General features: G+C 34.8%; 1 protein-coding gene across 2 annotated transcripts; it reads right to left on the bottom strand.

Annotated features, from left to right (window-relative positions):
- Positions 1-15,803: 15,803 nt before the first annotated feature.
- Positions 15,804-19,948, bottom strand: LOC142531065 (putative LRR receptor-like serine/threonine-protein kinase At1g67720). 2 transcript variants are annotated; one of them, XM_075637080.1, is made up of 15 exons: positions 19,714-19,948; positions 19,095-19,635; positions 18,516-19,027; positions 18,301-18,427; positions 18,160-18,231; positions 17,995-18,063; positions 17,847-17,918; positions 17,686-17,754; positions 17,427-17,608; positions 17,100-17,353; positions 16,854-16,980; positions 16,718-16,783; positions 16,467-16,653; positions 16,266-16,398; positions 15,804-16,192 (listed from the first exon to the last, which is right to left on the bottom strand). In XM_075637080.1, the coding sequence occupies exons 1-15, from the start codon at positions 19,784-19,786 to the stop codon at positions 15,884-15,886; spliced, it is 2,793 nt and encodes a 930-aa protein (XP_075493195.1). In that variant the 5' UTR covers positions 19,787-19,948; the 3' UTR covers positions 15,804-15,883. The 2 variants fall into 2 exon arrangements, with proteins under 2 accessions (XP_075493195.1, XP_075493203.1); XM_075637088.1 differs by having other exon boundaries at positions 17,427-17,590; positions 19,714-19,945.
- Positions 19,949-23,142: the final 3,194 nt, after the last annotated feature.

The raw sequence follows: 23,142 nt of genomic DNA, 5'->3' as shown, positions 1-23,142 counted from the left end.
ACCATAGCCAGTTCTAGTTCCAGCTTCTATTTCTCAGGGATCTGGAAGTAATATGTTGATGCCAGTAGGTTTACCTCCTTACCAGCCTCTACAGTCATCCCAGCAACCGAAACAACAAAGATTCAAGGCAAGAGGCAAACAATTCAAGAAGAAATCTCAATCTAGCTCCTCCAGTTCAGGCAATATTAGAGGGGGCGGTGCAGCTGGATAATCGAATGTTGTGTACTGTGATCGATGTGGTGGAAGACATTTCAGTACACAGTGTGTAGGAGTTCAGGGGTCTTGTTATGTCTATGGCCAAGTTGGGCATTATGCCAAAGTATACCCCAATGCACAAAGACAACAATTTCAGCCACAACAGTCTGGACAGATTCCACGAGGACCAGCTTTCAAGTCATATGCTCCTGCACGGTAATTTCAGCAGTCCGGTTATCCACCACCTAGAGGTCCTCCTCAGCAACAATTTCCAGTTCCGCAGCAGGCTCGAGTACATGCATTGACTCAGAATCAGGCTCAGAATGCACCAGGAAGAGTGATTGCATGTATTTGATATGTTTTTGATTATCCTGCACGTATATTGATAGACACTGGAGTATCTCATTTATTTTTATCTGCTACATTTGTGGATGAGCATGAGATTGCTACTATTTCGTTGTTGGATACTATGTCTGTGGCTACTCCTTCCGGTGTATACTTTATGTCTTGTGAGATAGTCATAAATTGTGTGATCAGATTTGAGGATAATATTATCATAACTAATATAATCAAGTTAGCTATGTCTGATTTCGTTTGTATCCTCGGTATGGATATATTGACAAAATATCGAGCTACTGTGGATTGTTTCCATGGAATTGTCAGATTTAAACTGTATTACGACATTAAATGGAACTTTTATGGTTATGATTCACAGTCTCGCATCCCGTTAGTATCGGCAATAGAAATGTTCAGATTGTTGTCAATAGGTAATAATGGTTTTATGATTTATGCTCATGACGTGGCACAAGAAGAACGATTGAAAGTTTCTGATATTCATGTTGTCAAGGATTTTCCTTATGTATTTCCTGATGAGATTCCGGGTTTTCCGCCTCAAAGGGAAATAGATCTTAGCATTGAATTGATGTCAGGGGCAAATCTTATTTCTAGAGCACCATATCGTTTAGCTCCGACAGAGTTGAAAGAACTCAAAGAACAGCTTCAGGATTTACTGGAAAAAGGCTATACCAGACCCAGTATGTCGCTTTGGTGAGATCCAGTATTGTTTGTAAAGAAGAAAGAAGGAATGATGAGAATGTGCGTCGATTATCGGCAGTTGAACCGGGCTACTGTGAAGAATAAGTATCCTCTGCCGCGTATTGATGACTTGTTTGATCAGTTGCAGGGTACTTCTGTGTATTCCAAGATTGATCTTTATTTCGGATACCATCAGCTTAGAGTCCAAGAGGAAGATGTTCCTAAGACAGCATTTCGGACACGTTATGGACACTATGAATTCCTAGTCGTGCCGTTTGTTTTGACTAATGCTCCAGCGGTTTTTATGGATTAATGAATCGTGTATTCTTGGAATTCATAGATAAATTTGTTATCGTCTTTATTGATGACATCTTGATTTATTCCCAGTCAAAGAAAGAGCACAAAAAACATTTGAAATTAATTCTCCAAACACTCAGAGAAGAGCAATTGTATGCCAAGTTTTCTAAGTGTGAGTTTTGGTTGGACAGAGTTTTATTTTTAGGCCATGTTATATCTGCACAAGGAGTGTCTGTTGATCCTAGTAAAGTTGAAACTGTTACCAATTGGCCTAAACCAACAAATGTGTCGGATATTCGAAGATTTTTGGGATTAGCTGGGTATTATAAGCGTTTCATTGAGGGATTTTCTAGAATAGCTAGGCCTATGACCCAGTTGACACAGAAAGATCGACATTTTGTGTGGACTGTGGAAAGTGAGTCTAGCTTTCGGACTTTGAAAGAAAAGTTGACCACAGCTCCAGTGTTAGCTTTGCCTTCAGGCTCAGGTGGATTTGTTGTCTGTACAGATGTTTCTCTAAATGGACTGGGTTTTGTTTTGATGCAAAATAGGCGAGTGATTGCGTATGCATCTCGTCAGTTGAAGCCACGTGAGACTCGATATCCAGTTGATGATTTGTAGTTAGCTGCCATTGTGTTTGCATTAAAGATATGATGTCATTATCTGTACGGAGAACAATTTGTGATTTATTCTGATCATAAGAGTCTGAAATATCTTTGCACACAATCCGACTTGAATATGAGACAACGTCGATGGTTGGAATTACTTAAGGACTTTGATTGTGAGATTCAGTACCAACCAGGGCGAATGAATCAAGTTGCAGATGCTCTGAGCAGAAAGGTTCAGCATAAAATGTTGGCATCTTTGACTATTTCAAAAGTTCATGAGCATTTGGGAACTTCGGAATGGACTTACCAGTCTAGGGGCGACTACTTTATAGTTTCAGCTATTTAAGTTGAACCACATATTGTTTCTAAAATCAAAGCAGCACATAGAACTGATCTGCATGTTCATAGATTGAAAGAATTGACTCAGACAGGTCAATCAGACAAGTTTAGTGTTGCTTCATATGGATGTCTGCGCTATAATGGTAGACTTGTGGTTCCAAATTTGATAGACTTAAAAGAAGTTATACTTATAGAAGCTCATTGTAGTCGACACAGTGTTCATCCTGGAATCAGAAAAATGTATCATATCTTGAAATCCCATTACTGGTGGGAAGGTATGAAGAAAGAGATTTCTGATTTTGTGGCTAGATGTTTGACATGCCAACAGGTTAAGGCTGAGAGAATGAGACCTGGTGGTATGTTGCCACAGTGGAATTGGGAGCACATTTCTATGGATTTTGTGACACACCTACCTCGTTCTAATCGTGGATGTGATGAGATTTGGGTGATTGTGGATAGATTATCTAAATCAGCCCATTTTATTCCTTATGATCGTGCTTGTATTTATAAGAAAATGGCAAAAATGTACATTGATCATGTATTGAGATTGCATGGTGTGCCTGTAACCATAGTATCAAATCGTGATCCTAGGTTTTCTTCGAAGTTTTGGGGCAGCTTGCAATCAGCATTGGGTTCAAAGTTGACAATGAGCACTGCATATCACCCACAGACAGATGGTCAGTCAGAGAGGACCATTCAGACACTCGAGGACATGTTGCGAGTAGTCGTGATGGATTTTAGTCGTGGTTGGAAAGAATCATTGTTACTTGTTGAATTCTCTTACAATAACAGTTTCCAGGCAACCATCGGGATGAAACCATTTGAAGCTTTATACAGCAGAAAGTGTAGATCTTTGATATGCTGGAAAGATGTAGGAGAACGACAGATGTCAATGCTAGAATTTATTCAAGAAATGTAAGAAAAGGTTGATATGATCAGGAAAAGAATGAAAGCAGCTCATGATCGTCAAGCCAGCTATGCTAATAGAAGGCGTAGGCCTTTAGAGTTTCAGGTTGGCAATCAGGTTTTTTTGAAAGTATCACCGTTTCGTGGTACTATGAAACTCGCGACTCCCGTAAATTCGTCAGAGATCGCCGCCTATTTTCGTCTAAAAATCAAGAGGAAACTTTGATTTAGAGTGTTTGAAGCTTGAATTCGAAGCTTAGAACCAAATTCGAATCTTGCAGAGGTATAATCCAGATTTTAGGGTTTCGAATTTTGGCATTTTAATTCAATTGAGTTCCAATCATTAATATATATTGTATTATTGATTGTAGGTGCTATATCGGAGCTAATTGGAGGTATTAACAAAATTCAGAATTTATTTTGACATAATTTTGAAAATTCAGAGTTTTATAATTGGATTTTCGAATTTTAGTGTTAAATAATTAGGTGTTCAGTTGAGGTACGCATGAACTGTTTTATTATGACGTATATTAGGTGTTCAGTTGAGGTACGCATGAACTGTTTTATTATGACGTATATAGTGATGTGGAATGATGTTAAGTATTTTGTAATGAGTTGTAGTGTGCTTTATGTGCTTCTGTGAATACGTGATTGCATTCATGCATTTATTTTAGTTGATACTATTAGTGCATATCATTTCGAGCCTTGACTCTGTTGATTGCTATCATTACTGATCTGTTGAGCTGTTGCGTCATCTATGGAGCGAGTGATAGGATTAGATCACTCCTGACATCTCATCGATGGAACAAGTGATATGATTAGCACACTCCTGATGACTGCATGAGGACTCACCGGGTCGTTACGGACCCTCGATGCTACGTGCATGGATGAGCGGTGACTTCATGTTTCGTTGTTGCATTCCTGGCACGGGTGGCCACTGTTCCTGTTGTTGATACATTTCATTTGGACTCCGTTTTGGTATCCATTATTTCGTTGTTACCTACATGCATTGAATTGCATTTTACTTGATTTTATTTCATGTCAATTATAATTGTCATAATTTTACTGGTTCGTCGTACTGGAGCCTGGCCCTTCTTTTCTGTTTATGCTGCGGTATTTTTGATGCCATAGAAGATTATCCTGGAGGATTTGACGCGTCTGGTGGAGTGTCAGATAGCGTTGCCCAGTAGTTGGATTATTGTTGAGAGTTCTCATCTATATAAGTAAATATATGTATGTATTATCTTATCGAGTTATATATCTGACAGGGGATGCCCTGCGTAATTGTAGTGTTACTTTTACGATATTTTGGATTATTTTTGTGTGATCGAGCCTTGTCGGCTCTGCATGTGTTAGTTTTGGTCAGTGTGGTTGTAGGTTGGTGAATTGATGTTATGACTTTATTTCGAGTATATTAATGTTGTTTGTGTTGTTTGGAAATTTTTTGGATATCCTACTTATGGGGGGGACATGTCGAAATTTCTATTGGCCCAAAAGAAAAAATTTTTATTCGCTTTCGCTGTTTACATTAATGAATCCAGTTTTTTTTGTCATTAAACATTAATCAGGATCACGGGCCACCACAATAATTCTCATCCCCGCTAAACAAAAGTCGGGACATTTCTAAAGAGGATACCAATGGAATTTTAGGTTGGGAACCCTTACCATAAAAATTCCATTTGGGTCCATCAACAGGTCGAAATCGAACTATTCCATGAAAACAATCGACAGTAGCTCGATTGGTTGTCAAGATATTCATGGAAAAAATGCAATAAAAGCCGTACATTGGAAGGACAATCAAATTCAGGAACATCACATCATCCTCATATATCAATATACAATTACGCACAACTTGCTCAGACAAAATAATATTTCCTGCTGGCGTGGCTATCGACAAAGTGTCATACAATAGAGTACACATAATATCACGAGATGCAACAAATGCATGAGATATGAATGAGTGAGATGCTCATGTATCAAATAAAACACATGCAGGATAATCGCAAAGCATGCGGATACCTGAAATCACACCACCAAGAGCTTCCTTTGCCTGATCCTTGGTCATGGAATACAATCTAACTTGAGGAGGGCATTGGGCACTCTGACTACCAGGTCCTCGATATCGTGGAACATTCGACTGCTGAAAATAGGGAACATGAATAGCAGGTCTCATCATACTAGGGCCACCTCTAAATCCTGGCTGGGGTTGAGACGAAGACATACCCATATTCGGACATACACGGGAGAAATGGCATTCATGTCCACACTGATAACAAGTATCAAACATATAACGACACTGCTCGATAGTATGTTTGTCTCCGCAATGGCTACAATAAGGAGCGATAACGGGACTCCCTCGATGGGATCCACTGGAACTAGAAGAAGATGAAAAAGTAGTAGAACCGGTCTTCTTAAACTTTCTGCCTCTTGGACGCAAAGTAGGCTGCTGAGCTGATACTTGAGGTGGAGGAACATACTGAGGACCTCCTCGCCTTAATCCAGCTTCGGCTGCCTTGGCTCGTTCAACTGCCTCTGCGTAGCTAGTAGGCCAACCAGAAATGACAAAAGTATATATAAAAGGATGTAAATCATTCACAAACCTGTTATATTTCGCTTTTGCATTTGCAGCTACATGAGGCGCATACTTCAATAAAGTAGAAAATTTTGAATCATATTCTGCAACAGTCATCGTTCCCTACTGCAGACTATTGAATTCATTCTCCTGGGCAGTATAGTAAGAAGGAGGAGAGTACTGCTCAAGAAATTGGGCCTTGAAGACATCCCATGTGACTTCAATACCGACCTCTTTTAATCTAATCTCAGCGGATTCCCACCAAGATTTTGCTCGATCCTTTAATTAATAAAGAGCAAGTTTCATTCTTCGAGTCTTGGAATATTCAACAATATTAAACAAGTGCTCGATATCTTTTAACCAGGCATCTGCTCTTTCTGCACTCTCGGTGCCAAAGAACCTCGGTGGTTTCTGATCCTGGAATCGATCCATCACCAAATCCATGGATATTCCTTCGAATTGTCCAACCATTCTCTCAGTAATACTACTCGCAGTTTCATTTGTGGGATCCATCTACAAAATATAGCATGAATATCATAAATAAATATCAATTACACATCATCATCATCATCATCTCATATCATTAATCTCGTCAACAACTTACTCATACTAAATCAAGTAGGAACAAGTAATACAAATAGATCAAACACAAACGCATAATTCATTTGTGCATATTCAAGTGTACACAAGACTCAATGGATTGAGCATTTCCAGCTATGCTCTGATACCATAACCTTTGGGGCCCTTAACTTCTAATCGTTATTACAACGCAATTTGATTAGAGTTAATTAATTATAGCAGAAAACGGGTAAAAATTTTCTTTATAATGAACCCAAAACGTGTCAGCTGTAATTATAATACTAAAAATAGTATATAATATAGTCTCGTCTAAACACGTCATGATATAAAATAAGCTCACACATAATCAAAATCAACTATAGACAAGCAAACTCATATCCTCGAGACATGCCCCGATATATAGACACATATATACACTGGGAAAGACCACAAAACCTCAACTCAAACTGTGACTCCCTCTAGAAGTATCTTCTTCTGTCTCATGATATCCTAGAGTACCTCTCATTGTCCAAATACAAAGACAACAACAGTCCCCTTTGGGGGTGAGCAAAGCTCCGTATGGAACAACCATAATAAATACAACAGATATCTACACAATGATATATGATATACAATGCATGTATGTCGTGGAGATATCAGGTCAAATGTCCATCCGCTGAGCATGTATCAGAATCAATCGAATCATTATCAAATCAATGCTCGAGCTGGCATACCGACCTCAATCAAGTATAAGGGATAATCATATGATAGCGTCGGCAAAGCGCCATCAAATCCCAAATCTCAATCAATCAATCATAGGGGACACGATGACTATGCTTTTAAGGCCACATAATTCCAAACATAGTATCGTGATCACAAACCTCAGAATCAAATCCAATCATATCAAGGTCTCCAAGGATCATAGCTCAACATGTATGTCATGTATGCCACTTTAACTAAACAAATAAGACATATAGACACATATTCTCAATCAAATCAATCAAACATGTAGTATATGATACAGATACATGTCGTATGTTACTCGGTCGTAATATACCTTAATTCTTCGTCTCTAGTCAACGTAGCTTTAAGATTTCAGTATAGAAAATCTATCTACATAATCAACATATTTATTTAAATCAATAAATTCATCTAAAATCAACATTCCAAGTTTCAATTATCTTTTGGAACATTGAAAATTCGTAGTAACATAATTTGATTCCGACTTTAAAACTTAGTTTATTGTCGGTTATTTTATCGCATATATTGATCTCAATATCAAATACATGCTATTCCAGCGATTCAATAAATAAAGGTGCTGAAACCAAAAGAAACTTACCTCAAAAGAACATCTCAACACGAGGATTCCGAATATATAATTTGTCTCGAGTTTCAATAACGTTTCGAGGTAGATTCGCGATAGAATTTGATTTCCAACTTGTTTTCTCTCTAAGCTTCAAAGGATTTGCAGCAAACTTTATTCTTATCAGCCTTAAATATTGTGCAACTAAGATATTTGCGCTAGGGCGCAAATTAAGTGGCGCCCTAGCGCCTGGTTCGGCCGGAACGCATTTTTTCTTGGCCACGCGCTGGGGCGCGCAAGAGGTTGCGCCCTAGCGCTTCTTGTTCTGTCCAAAACCCTAATTTAAGTTTCGAATTAGCACAAGTGGTCAACATGAAGTTTGTAGATCTATGTCTTAGCTTTTATTTTCCACCAACCTCACTCAATTTGGATGTCGGACGCGAGATTTATGCTTATTCTCCCAAAATGTGTCAGTGCAGGATCTGCAAGGCACACGATACATTTCAGAATGATTTTGCCCCTATTTCCAAATGGATTTGGACAAAACTCAATACATGAAAGTTTTATCACTATATATTAGCTTTCTAATGAAATTGGTTTCATTTCATTTGGACTAATACTCATATAATTATGGTAAAAATTGTAACATGTGTTACTTTTACATTGCGGTTAAGCATACTTTTCAACACAAATCAATTTCTAATACAATCTTTCATTATCACAGCCTATTTTCTCACTTTCATTGTCAATTATGTACTTCAGAAACTTAATAGCATAACAATTTCATGAATTATCGATAATTAACATAGGATTTATGATAATACGATACGAGGTCCTTACAGGTGAATGCCCAAGTCATCTTCACCCCGGGCTACCATAAGCCTGGGCTTTCAGACAAGCTCTCGGGTGATTTCTACAAGGGCCACCTCGAAAGTATCACCTCACTCGAGTGCACCAGTATGGGATACTATATGCTTGGCAATCATTACTGTCAGAATCGTAAGGGTTTGGCGTATCAGAAAAGTGTCAGAAGTAGGGTATGAGCAACCATCTTGTCCTATTAGTAAGTGGGTACTAAAAACAAGTTAATCATTGATTTCCTTCCAATAAATAGCAGGTTTGATCTCTATTCAAAGGATTTTTTTCGCATAGTCACAGATTCATATATACTCATACACCAACACGCACAGTCGTTTTCATCATCTTCACCTGCTTAATTAAGCATCGGAGTGACCATGTTGGACACATCTCCGGCGCCTATTCACGCATTCATCTTCTTGTTTGCAGGACAAGGATGCAGCCATAATATACAGATATATCTTCGTCTCAAGATATATTTCCTTCCTCATTTTTCCTTAACAAGTTTAGTGCATTTGGAGAAGTCATAGGTGAGTTATTGAATTCATCGTTTCGTTTCAATGTGTGCATTTTTCTTATTTGTCGGAGAATATAATACAGGGAAAGAAAAGCAACAGTATCTTCGAGTTTGAGGACGATGACGTCTTTATATCTACTTTTTTGGACCTCAATCAGAACATTTCTTCATGTATTAATTTTTAAAAAAATTGAGGATTGATAATTTTTTGAGAATTTTATTAGTCTTTTTTAAAAAAGGAAAAGAAAAGTTATTTCTTTTAGATTTTTCTACAAAATATTTCATAGTTTCAAATTAATACTATTGTCTTTAATTTCCGTATTAATGTCTAATCACTAGTATCAGTTTACATATTGTAGCCTTTTTAAATGCTAGTTGAAGCCAATTTTTAAATTCACCATAATTGCACCAGCCATTTTGAATATGTGAGTTAAAGAAATTATATTCTACATCACAAAATGTGTAAGAAAAGACATAATTTCTAATTTGAATATCTAATTTATTTCTCTAATGTGTAAAATTTCAGGTGTAGCATAGTCATAGTCTGGTCTTGAGAGAATAGTTGGACTTGCTAATATATCAATTCTCAAAAGCCTCCTTTTATTATATAGCAAATTTTGTAGTTAGATGTGTGGTTGTGTTAGTCGCACACTATATTGTTGACAATGAAGTTTTCTACTTACCATCTTTGTGATTTACAACTTACTTTTGGACTTTAGCTTCTCAAATGTTCAGCTAACTCATTAAAATTATATATTTCTTTATTCATCCTTTTGTTTCTTTTTTTGAAGATAGTACGGTAATGCCATTAAGAATCCAACTCCTTTCTCTATGGATGTTCCTATTGCTGTTGTTGTGCGTCGCCGCTGCACTCAATTCTTATCTGTTATTATTCAACACTGCAAGCGTAGAGCGAATACGGTGGATCCTTTCGTTTTCTTGAAGTAGCTATAATGTAAACTTTAAGTAATGGTTTTTATCGAGCTTTGTTCCCCTTCTCTTTCTTTTTACCTCCCTGCAATTATTAGTGAAAAACTACTTTTTTCCCATCATAACAAAGACCTTTACCCTTCGCCATAGGGTAATGCAGTAATCATAATATATCACGACTTCTGGAGGACGTGTTATTAAATTATCGACTTTAAGTTTTTCTTTAATAGTTCTACTCAGGAGTAGAGAGGCAATACTCTGTTTTTCTTGGGGAAGATAAATAATTTAATTGGTGCTTTCTTGGATATCTCTGAAAATGCTTCACACATTCACATTTAACGTACAAAAAGGTCTAGTATGGTGTATTCAATCCAGAGTTTTGATTACTTTTAATGACTTTTTCAAATGATAGACTTTTATGGATTTGATAGATTTTTATTGACTTTTACAGAATTTCACAGATTTATAAACACATTTATGTGGATTTATGTAGACTTTTTTGCAAGATTTTTATAGACTTTTGTGGACTTTTTTTTTATAGAATTTTATAGATTTTGTACTTAATCATAATAATTTATTTGAACCAATAATTAATTGACAAATATAACATATTCAGTTTAAATTATTTTTCAATATTTATGTTAATAAATAAATTTACTTATTTAAAAAGTAAATCATTTAATCCTTACATGTGTTTATATGTGGGTTTGTATGCATGTTTGGAAATTTTTTAAAATACATCCATTGATTAATCTGTAACCTTGTTTTTAAATTGATAATATACATGTGAAAAGAATATTATTATTATTGTGTGAATATAATTTTGTATAAAAATATCATAGCTTACATATTAATTGAAAATGCTAAAATGAATTTAAAAAGTCATGGTTGTTACGAGACTATTCAATTATTAAGAATTAAGCAACATTTTTTTGGATCATCTTTTATTATTATTGAATATTACATTAATTTGTATAAATAATAAATTAAAAATCACAAAATCAATTCTACAATTCAAAATTTCCTGTGATATTAAAATAAAAAATTATAAATGAACAATCATCCAAAAAATGAAAAATTTGAAAAGAAAAGATGAAAATATATATAGAGATACACTTCGAAAATTTGATAGAAAGATAGAGATAGATGAGAGGAGAGAATATAAGAAGAGATGTGATGCGAAGCGACAAAGAGAAAAATAAATAGCTTGTGTATGAGTTAAAAGTTTTAAAAATCCATCCAAATCTTTGGGGGGTGTATTCAATATAAGAGATTTGTTGGTTTTTAATTATTTTTGTAGATTTTAAAAGTATAGATGTATTCAATTAAGACTTTTACATACTCTACAGAAGTCTAGTGGTATTCAAAATAGACTTTCATAGAGTTTTTAAAAGCCAAGTGATATTCAACATTGACTTTTAAAAATTCTATAAAAGTCTATAGGTATTCAAATTTTCCATAGACTTTTAATAACTTCATGAAATTCATTAACATACAAACATTAAAGCCTAAGGTACAACTATAAATTGTAAATAATTGTATTTGGTTCAACCCAAAGATTTGGATGGATTTTTAAAACTTCTAACTCATACACAAGCTATTTATTTTTCTCTCTGTCGCTTCACATCTCCTCTCGTCTTATCTTTTCTCCTCTCATATATCTCTATCACTCTCTAAAATTTTCGAAGTGTATCTCTATATATATTTTCATCTTTCTTTTTCAAATTTTTCATTTTTTGGATGACTGTTCATTTAATAATTTTTTTTATTTTAATATCACATGAAATTTTGAATTTTAGAATTGATTTTGTAATTTTTAATTTATGATTTATACAAATTAATGTAATATTCAATAATAATAAAAGATGTTGCTTAATTCTTAATAATTAAATAGTCTCGTAAGAACCATGATTTTTTAAATTCATTTTAGTATTTTCAATTAATATGTAAGCTGTGATATTTTTATCAAAATTATATTCACACCATACTAAATAATATTATTTTCACATGTATATTATCAATTTAAAAACAAGGTTAAAGATTAATCAATTGATGTATTTTAAAAAAGTTACGAACATGCATACAAACTCACATATATACACATGTAAGGATTAAATGATTTAACTTTTAAATAAGTAAATTTATTTATTAATATAAATATTGAAAAATAATTTCAAACTGAATATGTTATATATGTCAATTAATTATTGGTTCAAAGAAATTAATAAAAAATAATATGTTATGATTAAGTACAAAATTTATAAAATTCTATATAAAAAAAGTCCACAAAAGTCTATAAAAATCTTGCAAAAAAGTCTATATAAATCCACATAAATCTGTTTATAAATCTATGAAATTCTTTAGAAGTCAATAAAAATCTATCAAATCCATAAAAGTATATCATTTCAAAAAGTCATTAAAAGTCATCAAAACTCTGAATTGAATACACGCACTTTGGGTTGAACCAAATACAATTTTTTACAATTTATAATGTTTGTATGTTAATGAATTCCATGAAATTATTAAAAGTCTATGGAAAATTTGAATACTTATAGACTTTTATAAAGTTTTTAAAAGTCAAAGTTGAATACCACTTGACTTTTTAAAACTCTATGAAAGTCTATTTTGAATACCACTTATGAGACCCGAAAATAAAATAGTTTTGATGGCATTTTAATAAATAAGTTGAAAAATATTGAATTTATTTTGATGGCATTTTCGTAAATAAGTTGAAAAATAATGAATTAATTTTAAAAAATAAAATATGACATACCTTGGTCATATGAAATCCAAATGATTTGAAATTTGGATATAACGTAGAAAACTCAAAGATAGAGAAGTTTCATGTTTTGAGTTTTGGAAAATTTGATCGTTTGACTAGTCCGAAGGGATATACCGATGTTAAAATGTTAAATAGTATATATATTATATTATATATTATTAATGTAATATAATATAATATAAAAAAATTAAATTAAAAATTATAAATGAAACTCACGAGATGTTTCATTTCTTCCTAAAGCAGAGGAACGAGAGAGGTGAAAAAAAACAGGGTTTTTTATTTTCTTTTCGATCGTACGATTTATCGGTTTATCTAATCGACGAACTGACTTCAGATCTGGGATCGTTGACACGAGGTCTTCGATTTGAGGTATAAATTTTATATTTTTGGTGATGTTTGAAATTCATCAATTTTTGGAATAAATCCGATAAATTGTTAAATCATACAGAAACTGAAGATTGTTGAATAGTGTATGATTTTAACGAAAAAGAGATGATTATAGTGATGTTATTTTGAATTATTCCCAATTTATTGTAATTAGGGAATTTAACAATTGAGATTGAAGAATTATTTGTCAGTGGTTATTAATTCTGATTATATATGCGGTAGAGTAATCGACAAGAAACTAAGTTTTGAAATCGAAATTGAATTATGTTATGATTTGAATTTGATATGAATTTTCGAAGTTTCAAAATATATTTGAAACTTATATTATTGAATTTGAATATATTATTGAATGAAATGAATGTGTTATTGATGTAGATAAAGTATTATACCGATATCTTCAGGCTACATCAACTGGAACGAAGAATAGAGGTATGTTGCGACCGGGTAACATACGACAGGTATCTGTATTATATGATATATGTCGGATTGATTTGATTGATTGGAAAGAGAATACATGTCTATATGCCTTATTTGTTGATTGATGTGGCATACATGACATTGAGATTGATATATCGATGTATAAAATAAATGTTTTGTTAACACACATCGTTTGGTGCATACATCGATACATGACATGCACGTTGAGCTATGATCCTTGGATACCTTGATATGATTTGATTGGATTCTGGGGTTTGTGAACACAATTGCTTTGTTGGTATTATATGACCCGTAAAGCATAGACAATGTGGCCCCGATTGGATATGAGATCTGGGATTTGATGGCGCTTTGTCGACGCTATCATACGAGTATCCCTTATTGAGGCCGGTGTGCCAGCTCGAGCATTGATTTGATAGCGATTCGTTTGATTCTGACATGTGCTCAGTGGATGGGCATTTGACCCGATACCTCCACGACATACATGCATTGCATACCATATATCATTGTTTAGATACTTGTGGTATATATGATGGTTGTTCCATACGGAGCTTTGCTCACCCCCAAGGGGGGCTGTTGTTGTCTTTGTGTGTGGACAATGGCAGGTACTCCAGGATATCAGGAGGCCGGAGAGAGTACTTCTGGAGGGAGCCACGGTTTGGGCTGAGGTTTTATGTTTATGTCTTGTTCCCAGTATATATGTATATGTATTTATATACCGGGGCATGTCCCGAGGATATGAGTTGTTTGTATATGATTGGTTATGATTTCGTGTGTGAATGTTTATGATGTGAGATTAAATACTATTTTTAGTATTCAAATAAAATGATTTGGGCTCATTGTAAAGAAATTTTAAACTCGTTTTTCGCTGTAATTAGTTAACCCTAATCAGATTGCATTGTAATAACGATTAGGAGCTAAGGAATCCACATCACTAGACTTCTATAGAGTATGTAAAAGTCTTAATTGAATACATCTAGACTTTTAAAATCTACAAAAGTAATTAAAAGTCAATAAATCTCCTATATTGAATACATCCCCCTTAAATTTACATTTGCGATTACTATCGGTAGTATCCCATGTTGACCTGGGCTCTTCTTTCTTGAAGCTGTAGGACAAACTGGTATTGTGTATAATTCTAAGTCACGTAGTGTGGCTTGTTATTTGTGACTCGATAGGTTTTCTTTAGTAGGCGGGATTGATGGCATTGTGTTAACATATGCAGCTATGATATGCTATGTAAAGATTTGCACATTTGAGCTACTGTTTCTTCTTGGGTGGATCTTTCTGCTTGGTCAATCCTATTTTGAAGAAAATTAGTTGTTTTTGTGTTCATCTTTTCCGCTATTTCGAGAGGCCTTCATTTGGCTAAAGAGCAAGCATGTCTTAGTTGAATATAATGTTATTTTGGTTATTGAGGCGTTGAACAAACCTGTGTCTGATTTCTCACGTCTTTTCTTGTTAAAAATCAAATTACGAAGTAAAACCGAAGCAACTACAATATGTTTTCTACTTCAAATGACTATTAACATAACTTCACAGTTTTGAAAATTACACTAGTCATAAAATAGTAATAACCACGACCGTTACTTCAAAGAAATAGTAACAATGGTTACTTGAAACACTTTCTCAACCAACAAATAAGCGACAACTTCAACAACAAAAAAAGGAGTTTGAATGGAAAGTGTTTCTAGAAAAAACTTTTTATTACAGTTACACTTTCTCAAATCTCAAAGAAGATTGAAAGAAACAAATATTAAAATTTCACATATTTTTATGAGGACCAGTTGGTTAGGTTATGAAATTTGTTTCTTTAAACAGCTATTTCTTTCAGTAATGGTGACCGGTAGACTGAGTTATATATGATATAAGAAGGTTCTGGCAGCAAGTGTTCCTCTCCATGATTTGGTTTTCAACATAGAGGGGCTGTTGCCTAATCAGTAATCCCCACCACTTTTTTGGTGGTTTCAATATAAAAATTATGGGAAAAGAATGGAGTTGATGTGTTTTATTTATTATACTACAACGTGATTGCATGCCAACACTAGTTTCAATATTTTTTGTGGTATATACTAGCTACGTGATGTGAAGGTTAAATGGTTCATTATGATAAGACAAATAAGAATATGAAAATGTTCAACTCAAACATAATTAACAGTATTTAACGAGCAGACGGGGCTAAGGCTCCACTGGAAAGATCAGGGCTTTGAATATCAAGAAAGCTTGTCAAGAGTGTTTTCCTTGAAGATTGTGCATTTGAACTCGTTGATAAATCTGCTCCACTCTCAATCTTAGCTGCATCCTGTATGGCCACTATGATTTCTTGCATTCTTGGCCTCGAGTAGCCATATTGTTTAACACATTGGATCGCAATTTCTGCTATTCTCCATATGGATTCTATTTTGACATTCCCTGCCAGTCTAGGATCTATAATGCTAATTACATCACCTTTACGGATCAATGACCGTGCCTACGAAAAGAAAATAACCTTAGTTCCTGTTAATTCTAAAGTGAGAACTCACAAAAAGATTGAGAGAGGTTACCCAGTGAACAATACTCCAATCACAACCATATTCCTCCGTGGAGACAGGCTTTCTCCCAGAGATAAGTTCTAAGAGAACCACGCCAAAACTATAAATGTCACTTTTTTCAGTCAATTGTTGATTTGCATAGTACCTTGGGGGACACGACAACACAGTTAGTTTCAGCCAGTAACTAAACACATTTAGACTATGCTTACGTACTCTGGGTCGAGATAGCCTACTGTTCCTCGTGCCACACTTGATACGTGTGTCAAGTCCTCGTCAGCTTGCCTCGACAGTCCAAAATCTGATACCTTGGCCCTCATGTTGATGTCTAGGAGAATGTTGCTTGTTTTAACATCACGATGAATGATACTGGGGTTGCATCCGGTGTGCAGGTACTCAAGACCTGTTCAAGTATAATTTTCTGAGTAAGAAATTAATGAACAGGGGTAAAAAGTTGAATTATCAACCTTTAGCTGCATCTTCAGCTATATGAAGCCGTGGAAGCCAGTCTAACTGCTTCTGCCCATCAAAATCTGTCGAGCAAGTCTATCTCATTACTACGAAAAAAAATCTAAAGATAGTCGCATCTATATAGATACAAACCATGTATATGATCCCTTAAGGTCCCATTATGCATGTACTCGTAGACAAGCATGCGCTGATTCTCTTCCTCACAGTATCCAATTAAAGGAACTAAGTTTCTGTGATGTATTCTTGACAAGAGTGCAACCTGTGAGATGGATTCTTGATATTAATCGCTGGTATAAAATTACTTGCTGCAACTGTCTAAATTGACATTTCGTCTCACAGTTTCTGCCTCTAAAAAAAATTAAAGATGCTGGTATACACCTCGGTCATGAATTGTTTGGTACCATGACTAGATAAATCAGCCATGATTTTCACCGCAACTTCCTTCCCGTCCTTCATTTTCCCATAATAAACTGGTCCGAAACTTCCCTTTCCAATTTTCTTTGAAAAACTAGCAGTAGCTTCTTGTATGTCTGTGAGCGGAATATAGCATGCTACGCCTTCATCCATCAAAAATCCACCCCGTCCCATTGAATAGCCCGTCAAAGGCTTGTTACTGGTGCACCACAAACTTCCTGATTCGTAAAGCATATTTGCTCTGTTATTAATGAGCTAGAATGAAAAACATGCAAAATAACTGGCAAGAACCTTTATCATTCCTTATTGAAGTTATCCTTGTCCTAAAAAAACGAACTAGTATTATGCTTGCGATGGATAGGACAAAAAGAATAGCCAGCACTCCAACAGAAGTTGCAAGAACTAATTTGTTATGCATTTTTGTCACTCGTCTAAGATGAGGATTGCCTTGATAGCTGAAAAAGAAAAAGATACTATTTACAACATGGAGTATTGGATTTATTCTATTGTTCATACACGATGGGTGTAGGAAAACGATAAGCATACTCACTCGAAGGATAAGTTTCCCCTTAACAATGTTCTAGGTATTTCCCCAGACAAAGAGTTGTTCTGTACGTACCTGAAATAATAATAATAATAATAATAATAATAATAATTAAATAAACATGATACCATGAAACTTTCAAAAGACGGCCAAAGATAACTGTTTACAGTTGTTGTAAATGTGGTAGACTCGCCAAGTATAAAGGCAATGGACCAGTCAATTTGTTGTTCTCTAGATGCCTGCATATCCCAAGTAACTTATAATGACAAAAATCAATTCAATTGGTTAGAATGAGCACACCGGTGAAGAGCTTACAATATTTTCAAATTGACAAGATTACTCATATCAGGGATTGTCCCACTCAAAGAGTTTCCATCCAGCCATCTACACAAATGAAACCAACCAAAATACCATGTGGGGTTGTATGTATATATGATTCAGAAATAAATTTAAACTTGTGCATGCTACTGCAGTTCTTACAACTCTGTTAACTCTTCCATGTCATTAAGCTTCCATGGGATTTTACCCTCCATTTTCTTTCCTGACAAGAAACTGTTTAAGGAGTCGGTGAATTAATAGAGAATTGAGTTTTTCATGAGAAGGTTTGGTGAGATGACTCACATCTTGGTGATTCTTGGTGGTGTGGAAGAGCTGCAACTCACCCATTCCCAGTTAGTAGGTATACAAGGATCACCACCTACCTCAAGCCATTCACCGCTATCTAATCGCAGGGCATTCAGGTTACTCACTTCCACAATCAACAATGGAACTTGTCAAGTCATAAAGATATAAAATTGATGGATTAAGTAAATTTTACCAGTAAATCATATCCCTACCATCATGTTCATCAGTCTTGGCTACAATCTGAACATATCTGCTAATTTCAATTGCATTTAGCAGTGGTCCACGTGTTGAATCCGGGGTTTTCATGAATGAGAAAGACAGCACGAATTCTAATGTGACATTCATGTAGCTAGGTTCATATAGCGTATAACTTCCATTGGCATTTTCAGCTATGTTCACGACAGCATTGCTATAATCATGAAAGTAAGGTTGCTCCATTTTAAATTTCCTCGTTTCATTTGCTCCTAAATCTTCAATTTCAGCAAAATATGCATAAGCTCGAGCATTCGCAGGAAAATCCTCTAGATTTAACCTGTAACTGAGGCTTCCTCTACTTCCAACTACCGCACTTTGCATTACTTTAACAGGTGGATATTCTCTAGTGTTTATATCTATGCTTTTCGTCGTGCTTATTTTCTCCGTTCCAGGCGCAATGCCTACCAAGAAATTCGGCCTTCTCTCAAGATCAGACACCCATATTCGATCATAGGGGTCATCTGGGTACCTGAAAGAAACCTCGTATCATGTCATTGATCACAGCATCGGAATATCTTTAAAAGCAGAAGGATTACCTTATGGATTCTTGACTTGGTGCTCCAAAATTCACTCTTTGTGCCAATTTCATGAAGAACTCTTCTTCATAATCAGTGGCATACATTGACAGATTCAAGGGTCTTATCTCAAGAGTGGATATAAAAGGGGAGCCCGTTGTTGCACAACACAAGCACACATCAATTGACTTAGAGGGGGCCCGGATGATCATTTCTTTGACATAGACTCTTGCAGCTTCCATTACAGTTACCGTGGACCATTTTGTAGCATCCAGATAAAGCAGAAATTTGGGGTATGATCCTTCAGTTAAAGAAGTCCCATAAAGAAACGTCGCTCGTACAATATAACGCCGCCTTTCTTCTGTGGTGAGTGAGTAGCAGTATTTCTTGGTGTCTGTGGGGAAATCTCGCCGTGTTTGATACTGAATTGAGTTTTCATCGGTCTTTCCTACCTTCACTGGTTTGCCTAATTGAGCTGCAATTAGGGCATCTGAAATCCAGGCTAAACCAGTGTCTTTGTCTGTGTAATTAGTTGACCCTCCACAGTCTATACTGATGAATTCTGCATGATGAATCAAACAAGAACAGATGAAAATAGCGTACAGAACTACATTCTAAGCTTGGTGTAAGTAAGCCTTACCCGTAGCTTGGCATAAAATGGATGGTATTAACCACAGAAATATTGAAAGCAAGACATGTACGACGGATCCCATATGGAAGATCCACTAACAGCTCTATTGTGTGTGAGTGAACGAAGAGATAATAAGGTCCTTAATTAGGCCAAAAATCAGACTTTTTATTTCTTGATTGGTGCAATGCTAGCTCAAAGGAAGGAAAAGGTTTGCTTTAGAAAAGAATATTAGGATATGAATGTGACACCATAAAAGCAAGATCATAACTTTATGTAATTGTTTGTTTACTCAATTTCCGTATCCAACCAATACATGTCCATGGTTTACTTTAACTTACAGGGAACCTTAGAATTTTAAAATTTCCGCTTATATCTCACGACATCCATCACCGGATTAAATTTTTTTTTAAAAAAATAATAATACATGGTGACATGCATTTTGACCCATGCTTAAAGGTGCATCGTCTGAACAAAAATACATTATTTAAAAAAAAAAAAGAATATGAAGATAGAACAATATTATCTCCTACTTTCTCTTTTTCGTTGTCTCTCACTTTATAAAGTTTGATTCGAAAGTAATCAATGCTTCTTTTCTTACCAAACATCTTCCTCAAGAGTTTTTTCTTTTCTTTTTTTAAATAGCCGTGGATTTTTAATTTGCCTCTGGTTTTCTTCGCTATTAGACTTGGTGGGCCTCCCAAACTATCAGGACTTGTACTTTTCAAAATACTAGTAAAAACATTCTCAAAAAGAAAAAAAATTTATTGGCAAACACTAATATCAGTTAGCCAGCAACATAGTAGCTGATATTTCAATTTACAAATCTCCGCTTTTTCTTTTAATTTTCACTTATTTATTAGCCTAGAAACAGTAAAAGTTTTTCCTTTTGGATCCTTAGATTTCGATTCGTTGCAGCATTTGTGCTTCATGTAATGCTTATGTCATTTTAGTAACACGATGTGATCCAATCCCTAGAGATAAAAGAACATTATTTGACCCAATGGCTGCACTGCATGTCCAGTGACTCGAATCAGGCTGTAGGTAAATGATCAAATCATAAGTCTTCCTTCTTAATTATTTGATCAAGTGTCTTCCTAATTAGTATATTAACCGAGCTTCTAGTTTCGACGAAGATCCTCGCAACATCATATTTGACAATACTGAAGGTTACCAACAATGCATCATCTAGGTGCCAAAAAATCTTTCAGGTCCTCCGCTCTGAAGCTGATGATGGGTCAGACTTAGGAAAACATCTACTTCGAAACTATACAGCCTCATTCCATGAGATTTTCTGGTTCTACTTGAATCTCCATAAGTGGCTCCTCCGGATTTGGAGTTGAACGATTTTCTTTCTGGTAAAACTGGTGATCCCAAAATGTTGGGAGTTCGGAATTTTATTCATGTAAACTGAGAGTGAGCGTGTTGGGTGAAGGTTTTTTTTCATGGTGTAGTTTTCAAGTGTATACATCTATTGTTTATCTAAAGGTCAAAGTAGTTGTGCTAATGTTAGAAGTCAGATGGTGGCACAAAAATGTAGACTCATGTGTCCTGCAATTATAAATAACTTAATTGATTATAAATCACGTTTTAACAGTTAAAGTGTTAATCTAGCAGCTAATTAAATCCCCAACTCTCAAAGATATTTAAAAACAACAAAAGAGGAAGAAACGAAGAAACAATTCATGGCAGTATAATCTCACGGTTTTGTCTGACGAGGTTATCAATATGTTCTTTGTTCCACAAAAACAAAGCCTTTTCAGCTACTCGAGTGAAGAAAAGCGTATATCGTTAAGTGCATGTGGAATCTTCACCTTACAGATTCAGCTAGGAATTACAAGAGACCTGGAGAATATGGCATAAATTTCTGAAAAATGACGAGAAGAAAATAGATGTATCCTCAAGAGCCGGGTATTTCACCAGTTGCAATATTTTTGGGCTGCTGGTATTTTAACGGATTAAACCAGGAGATAAATGTAACAATAACTCAAGTTAAGCCATAAAATACGTCTTAATTTCTACCTCAACATTTCCACCACCAATGAAAATTTTTCAGCAACATAAATGATAACCAAACCAGACCCACAGCTAAATGGTTCCATATTAAGCTGATCACCCAACTTAAGAAAGTACGTAGTTGGAAATTTGAAAAAAAAAACGATATTTAGCAAAAGTAGATATTTATGGCATCAGACCAATCTCCAAGATGTATCAAGGATTGAGATTAATTTTCCAACAAAATTCTTTGAGTTGAAGCTCAAGCTAGCTTAGCAAAATTCAAGCACAACACATTTGCTTTTAGTATCTGAAATGATTTTGTAGTGCTTGATACTGACACACGTGTTCATCACTTGTTTTCTGAATGTTTTTACTAAAAAATTTATTATTATGCAGGTTGTGAATGAGATAAGATTCCCCAAAATCATCTTTCTGCTAAAGCCATTCAAATATATTTTGTTCAAGAAGCCACACTAGAGGTGTATAACAAGCTAAATCACCCAGTATCAATGATAAGGGAATTAACGATAGCACTTGCATGTATAAATTTTAACATCAGCAAAACCTTGTAAACTTTGGATCATGGACAGTAGAAAAGCCTAAGAAAATCATGGGCTGTGTTGCTTCTGTAAGAGGATCTTGTTTTCCGTGAACGATAAAAACATTGTGTGTATCGGATATCTAAGTTGTCATAGATGTTGTACCTACTAGCGACAACACGCAGTGAAATATTAAAACATACAAATAAATAATTTAAATAAAAATAACTCAGAGATAATTATGCACAAATATAAATACTTGCGCGATATCTCAAGACGAAATAATCACTAGGAAAACAAATTGAGTTTACAATACCAACATTAGTGATTTTATATAAAAAAAAAAACTATATTCCCTAACAAATTAAGAAATCAAATTGAATTATAAAAATAACACTATAATAATTAAAGAATGCAAAAACTATGTGCCAAAAACTAGATCAACAAAATGGAATCTTCAATCAACACTTTCAAAAGTGTTGTTTTCAAATGTCGTCAATATACGGCAATACAATTGTAAATAATCGTATTCTTCAAACGGCGGTGTTCTACGGTTTAATTTTGTAACACCCCAAAGCTTAGGTACATATTAATATATTTAATCTTAATACTAATCAAATGATAGTGGGCTTTAAATTAAAATAATAAAGAAATGGACTAAGGCCATAAGTGAATTGAGAATTTTGATAAAAGAAAATAAATAATTAAACTAATGAAAAAAAAAACCCAACCCTCATCAAACTATAGCGTCGTCTTCCTTTATCACAGAGATAGCAGGGTTTAGGGAGGAAATTTACTCATCTCATATTCTCATCTAATTTCTACTGTTTTAAGGTAAATACATTTACTTTTTCGATTTGTTGTGTTATTTTCGAAACTTGATGAATATGTAGGCAAGTCTTTT

Source organism: Primulina tabacum, chromosome 2 (genome assembly GCF_025594145.1).
Source record: "Primulina tabacum isolate GXHZ01 chromosome 2, ASM2559414v2, whole genome shotgun sequence".
NCBI classification, from domain to species: Eukaryota; Viridiplantae; Streptophyta; class Magnoliopsida; order Lamiales; family Gesneriaceae; genus Primulina; species Primulina tabacum.
Note: the sequence above shows the minus strand (reverse complement) of the source record. Positions and strands in the feature narration are given on the sequence as shown.